The 6,688-nt window shown below is 36.2% G+C and overlaps 1 protein-coding gene across 1 annotated transcript; it reads left to right on the top strand.

The window, feature by feature from the left end:
- The first annotated feature begins 3,034 nt into the window (after positions 1–3,034).
- On the top strand, positions 3,035–4,031 carry LOC149185843 (uncharacterized). Its single transcript, XM_089412504.1, has one exon. The coding sequence runs from the start codon at positions 3,288–3,290 to the stop codon at positions 3,489–3,491; it is 204 nt and encodes a 67-aa protein (XP_089268630.1). The 5' UTR covers positions 3,035–3,287; the 3' UTR covers positions 3,492–4,031.
- The last annotated feature ends 2,657 nt before the right edge of the window (positions 4,032–6,688 follow it).

Below are 6,688 nucleotides of genomic sequence, written 5' to 3'. Positions count from 1 at the left end.
ATCAAGGAAGTTCTTAAATTCATAATGAAGCATTTGCTATAGAGAAGATGATGTTGAAGGCCTTAACAGATGAAGATTAAGACAAGTAGTCATTAAGGGGGGAGTGTTGGAGTATGTAACTCTACTTATCTTATTTGTGATTGTATATATAAATCATTAAGATTATTGGTCATGATCAGGTAAAGTTGGTTCTCTAAATAAAAAGTTTGTTCCTAGTCTTTAAGAGAAAATTAAGTCTACTTAAATTTAAAAGATTCTCTTCAACCATATTTTTCTTAGATTAATGTGTACTTGAAAGATTCCCTCAAATAAATGTCTAAAATCATTAGTCCATCTTAAAATAAAACTGATCATTACATTAATTAATACAAAATGCTCAACATCATTTTTATTTGTATAATAAACTCTCCTGTCCCATTTTTCTGTTTCTATCACTTAATTTAGTTTAATGCGGGAGGTGGAAGAGTCCTATGTATTATGTAAACCTGATTTTAAAAGAAATTAAAGTTGATTTAATCGCGACTTTTATGATGATGATGATGATGATGGTTAACGTCCACTGAGACCAAATTGGTCTATCGGACCTACAATTTTCTTAATTTTTACTTGTTTGGCTCCTCGTCTTTCTTGGCGAAATTGGTGTTGTAGCTTTCTTTCTTTTCTCTACGGTCTTCCAACTTCCTTTGTCTTGCATCTCCTTCATCTCTTCTGGTTCTTGGGACATTGGTGTCTTAGCTTCGCGATCTATAGTCGGAGAAGAAGTTTGGTTTAGGAGATCTGCTTTGCTGTTAAATGGAGATTTATTTTCTGCGGTATTCAAATCCTCATAACCGTTGATTTGTTGGGGTGGGCTTTCTCCTTGCTTGCTTTGAGAGTTGTTTCCTTCTTCCTTGATTTCTTGTGACTCAGAGTTTTCCTTAGAATATTCTTCTTTGATGACAGTGTAGTGTTCTTTTTGTGCTCCTTCCCACCATGTAGATCTGTGGTGGTTTTTTCTAGCAAAATTTTTCTCAGAGGCTTTTGGGCAATTTTTGGCTAGATGCCCCGTCTCAAAGCACGATCGACATCTGAAGAGGACACTTTCATAATCAAGCTTCTGGTTCCACACATAGTCTTTACTTGTTAGGTATATTTCAGCTGGGAATCCGGCGCTGAAATCCATTTCCACACAGATGCGTGCATAGGTGGTTCTGGCATATTCCTCTGTTTCTGGGCACCTGCAGTAAAATTTCCCAATTGCATTTCCGATGGCTTTTAGCGAGGAGAGATTCCAGAGATGCAAGGGTAGGCTTGGCAATCTCACCCAAACTGGTGCTAAGGTTATCACTGCTGTAGAGGGATCGAATGATGGGTTCCATGGCTTCATGAATAGGCCTGATTTTTCCCAAAACCAAGGGCCGGAATCTAGAATACATTGTCTGCTTTCAGGATTTTCAAAATCTACTATAAAGAAACCTCTAGCACACGGGTAGATATTAATTTCATCAGAAATGATAGGCTTCCATACCTCCGAGATCCAATTGTGGAGTGCTATCAGCCGCGGCCAAAAACCATTGAACCGGCAAATTAGGGCACTTTCGGAGAACTTCAAAGCTTCATCGAGTGAGTTCTGGACCACTTGGATAGTGGGAGCTGAGGCTTCACTCACGATATAGGCAGGAGATTGCCCTCCAGAGACGGATGAGCCACCAGTTATTTTTGCGAAGCTAGGAGCCATATTTTAAAGCGGCTCCGGCAAGGTAGGGTTTTAGATGCGCCCACAAAGACCGAATCACTGAGAGAGTCAGAAGGCTTCTTTTTTTTCCGGTGCTGCGTGCGTGAATGAGCACTATGCAGAATTGCCCAGAATTTGGAATTCACAGGACATTTCCGAAGAGCCGCATAAAAGATCGATCAAAGATAATGCCGCAGAAGATTGATTTGCGGAGGATCGAGCCGCAGAGTCACTGGAGCCGCAGAAGAGCTGCAGAAGATCGATCTGCAGACAATAATGCCGCAGAAGATCTTTAATATACGAAGGGTAGACAACGACTTTCTCCTGCCGATACGAACCACAGAACCACAAAAGATCGATGCCGTAGAAGAGCCGCAGAAGATCGATCCCACTAGAGCCGCAGGAGAGCCATGTACACGAAGGGTTGGTTAAGCCCTAAATATTTTTGGGAGTTTGTAATCAAGTATCTCACCTTAAAAATGTCTTAACGTGGTATTATTGAAAGTGACAGCGCAACACCTTTGGAATGAGCATCAACCCCAAAGAATACTAAACACTTACCAAAAAGGATTCTATGGGGAGTGCCCTGCCTAATCGCTTTTGCATCGTGGCAACCAGCTTATATGTTTGGCGTGTGAGATGGGTCTCTAATAAATAAAGAAAGAGGGGCAAAGCAAAAGCGAATGTATCGCTACAAATAATGTGAGCCCACGAATTGTGGAAAACACCACAGCCAGGCTAGCGGCCATGCTGTCTGCTCGGCTGTCGCCATCAACACTTACCAAAAAGGATTCTATGTGGAGTGCCCTGCCTTCTCGCTTTTGCATAGTAGCAACCAAATTATCTGTTTGGCGTGTGAGATGCGTCTCTAATAAATAAAGAAAGAGGGGCAAAGCAAAAGCGAATCTATCGTTACCAATAATGTGAGCCCACGAATTGTGAAAAAAAACCACAGCCAGGCTAGCGGCCATGTTGTCTGCTCGGCTGTCGCCATCAAACTAATTCCTATTTCCGACCCCACATTTTATCACCGGCGTCGTCTAATTTTCAAAAATATGTTTTATTTTTTATTTTTTTAACTGTTAAAATGCAATCAAGATTTCAAATCAAATCTTTTCACCAGATACTAGCACAGAAAAATTAAAAAATCCAAAAAAATCTCGCTAAATACCACTCTTTTTTACTTGTTTTTAAGGAATACTGACGGGTTGGAAAAATCCAAAAAATCTCACTAAATACCACTTCTTTTTTTGTTTTTTAAGGAATACTGACAGCTGGGAGAGATATATTTTACATATTTCTTTGGATACGCGTAGATTGTCCGTTGCTGGTGGCAGGCGGGGATGATTATTAATATGCGTGACTCTGGACGTTGTTGCTGTGGAAATTCCGCGTTTCAATCTACAAATATCTTTAGTTGAGCGTCTGAATCTCAGGGAAGAAGTGTGCCACTTCACATTGGGAGGGTTTTGTTTTTTCTGATATTCACATTTGTTGGGCGAGGCCTGTTCTTAGCGCTAGAACATTTCAGTATCTGGTAGCAGGAGCAGGGTTCTTGGGACTGCGAGAAAGAATGGCAGGTGCAGGCAAATACGTATCTGTAGCCCTCTTGGTCGTTGTTATGATGCTGATGGGAGCAGCAGAAGCAGCAGAGGTGAAGGCAGCTGCCCCGAGTCCCGCAATGGAGACAGGGGCTGCTTCAATGCCCACGCTTCCCTCCCTATTCTCTGCCCTCGTTGCTTCCTGCATCCCCTTCCTCGCCTGTCGATTTTACTGAGATGTCTTGTGGCTGTTCTAAAATCCGTTTTTATGATCCCGTGAGAGAAAGCTACTATTTTCTTCATCAATATGTCGTCGTCATATTCTTTATCTAGACGACATCGTGGGTATCGGATTTGTGGAGATCATTCTTTTCTAGATTAGAGTCACAGTATTTTAGATTAGAGTCACAGTATTTTATATCTGGTACATAGTTTTTTAAGGAATTGAAAGGATTTTTTTTGAGTCCTTTTAATTTCTGGTATATGTTTTGAATTTTAATAAATTCTTTTGGACATCTGATTTTTCATATCACAATGGCGGCCACATTGTACGGAGTTAGGGATGCCCCGTTTTAGGGTTATTCATGAATTTCCTTGAACAGAGTGTTGGGTAACTTTTAAGAATTTGATGGTATTTTTAATAAATGTTAAGAGGAACGTGCGTAGCTTTTAAAATCTGTATGAAGTAGGTGATGGGTTGCCCACATGGAATATTCAGTGGTTTGAGAGTAATAGATTGGACGGTATACATCATGGAAATTCTTTTTCACGTAAAAGATTGAAGTCTTTGGCAGCATAATGATGGGTTTATCATTTTATATTTTGGGGGAGTGACTGAACATTGATCTGGACTTGCATGTGGGTGATCGTATGCGATATGGAGCTGTAGGAAATAAATTTAATGGCGTTCAAATTAAGCTGATGTTAATTGTACAGTCGTAGTTTCACATGGGCTTATCTGTATAGCCGCATGCTAATTTTGGCTGGAGAATTTGATAAATAATTATGGTTATAGCTATATTTATTTTGGAAAATGACTTTTAATATTTTATTTAAATAAAATATTTATGATTATTGGGTTGAAAAATATAAATAAATAATTAGTTAATTATTTATAATTATTATATTTTATTAAGGCTATTTAAAATATATCTGGTAGTATATTTAAATTAAAAGTTCAATTTTTCTGAAGTAATTATATATTTTTCCTCTTTTAATTAAATTTATTAATTTTAAAATGTTATATGAACAAGTGAAATGAGTTATATTGTTTTGGGTGTGGTATTGATCCACGGTAGAATTTCCATCATAAAATAAGGGTGAATCTTATTACATGTCTCATTACATTTTTTTATTGTATATATGTTTAAGTTATATATGACATTTTTTATCATTAATAATAATAATAATAATTAAAGTTATAATTTAGTTAATTCTTATGATTCTTTTAATTTTAGCCATTTGAAATGTATAATTAAAAAATTGTTTTCATATTTATTATGAATAGATGTCTATCATTGTTTACTAGCATTTAATTTATATACATTAGCATTTAATTTGTAGACACTAGTTATTTAAAATCACTCATTATTTCATCCTCCATGGAAGTGGAAATGGATCTTGTGTTACCTTCCCCTTAGCTGGGTGAATAATGGACATGTAAACACGAATCAAAGAGTCTTACCAAGCTTACAAAAAAAGGAAATCACTCATTATTTTATCCATGAAAATGTTATTGAAATATTATCATATAGATTTTCACACTTTTAATATATTGAGAAAAGTTGTTTTTCGATAAATATTTTATCTAATATTTAGAATATCCACCCTAAAAACAAATAAGCTTAAAAAAAAAGAAATCCCTCATTATTTCATCCATGAAAATGTTATTGAAATATTATCATATAGATTTTCACACTTTTAATATGTTGAGAAAAGTTGCTTTTGGATAAATATTTTATCTAATATTTTGAATATCCACCATAACAACAAATAAATTTAAGTAGACACTTTACCTCTTCTCAAATACCAAAGCTTAAACTTGAATAATGAATAAAAGACCAATATTGTCCCAAGCTTGAACTTGAATGATGAATAAAAGACCAATAAAAGAAAATAAAACCACAGTGAACAATTAACACATAAAATAATCAAAATTTATAAAAATTTAAATAGTAAAAGTAAAAATAAAAAATATGTAATTAAAAACTAAATGTTTCATACACAAATTTTATTCAATTGAATTATTCTCAAAATATTATTAAAAATTTCATAAAAATGAGATATCAAAGTAAAAGTGTGGTAGTTGTAAATATTTAAATTTATATTTGGTTGTAATGAAAACTGACTAAGATATTGGGGATACAGATTCGGGGTCTATATGAGGAAAGTTGCTTGTAAACCATAGCTTGCATTTAAAAGATTGCCTAATTTCGTGCTTGGAGGGGACGAGCTTGCCGAAGAAATTAATGAAGGAAATGGGCTCCTGAAAGGGACAACAAGTATGTTTCTGCCTAGAGGCGGTTTAGACAAAGTCAACACGCAAGAGGAGGCATGTAGTATGGAGAGGACATGACATAAAAGGAGGAAGATCATTGGGGAGGAAAAGGAGAGAATTCATCGAAGTAGAGAGGCTCTAATTATAGCCTAGCTGAGAAACCCAAAAGGCTTGCTGGTTGAGAATCACATAGTAGTGTTTGTGCACTCGACGGTGATAAACCCACTAAATACTTACTGATTGAGAACTATTGAGAGGTTTAAGTACCCAAGTGTTGATAACCCTTGATGGTAGCCTTGAGGGGTCGAATGAGAACCCAGGTAATAGCACCACTAAGAAGTTGATGGTGAGTGCGCTCTTATTCCTATAAGAGTAACACAACTGATAAACCTCCTTATTATCTATCTCTCTCTCCAAGTCCGAATTAAGACTCTATGTGCTTAAAATGACCTGAGATGTTTGGTTACTATTAGTAAGGGCCACTAAGGTGCCATAGTAGGGAGTTGTTCAGAAAAATACTTCCTTAGACTTTGAATCCGTCTCGGGGGTGGTTGACTGCAAGAAAGAGTGCAATGCAGTCTTTGTAAGGTTGGGTGGAGAGTCGAAGCCCCAATCTCAGTTGTCAGTTCTACTTATAAGATAAGTGTTTCTTATGCTTTATGTGCAAGTGAATGCTAGATGAATGCTTAATGTGTTTTATGATGCTATTTTAAATGAATGTAATGTGCTTTCTTGTAGGATAATGGAATGCTAATGTATTGCATTTTCCTGTTGAATGCTAAATGTATATGTCAAGGCTAAAGAACATAAATTCCCATAATGTTGATTTCTGTGTAATTTCTAAGGAACTGGTTGATTCTAGTGTTGATTTTTTAGCATTAATTCATGTTAAATTCTTGAGAATAAAGGATAGGTAAAATCCTTGTTAAATGATTG

Source organism: Pinus tabuliformis, chromosome 3_1 (assembly GCF_031772625.1).
Source record: "Pinus tabuliformis cultivar Carrire ecotype Pingquan chromosome 3_1, CPIR1, whole genome shotgun sequence".
In the NCBI taxonomy this organism is placed as follows: Eukaryota; Viridiplantae; Streptophyta; class Pinopsida; order Pinales; family Pinaceae; genus Pinus; species Pinus tabuliformis.
Note: the sequence above shows the minus strand (reverse complement) of the source record. Positions and strands in the feature narration are given on the sequence as shown.

What these genes read in the sequence shown, in the direction of transcription:
- LOC149185843 (XM_089412504.1), top strand. Translation starts at nt 3,288, where the DNA reads ATGGCAGGTGCAGGCAAATACGTATCTGTAGCCCTCTTGGTCGTTGTT.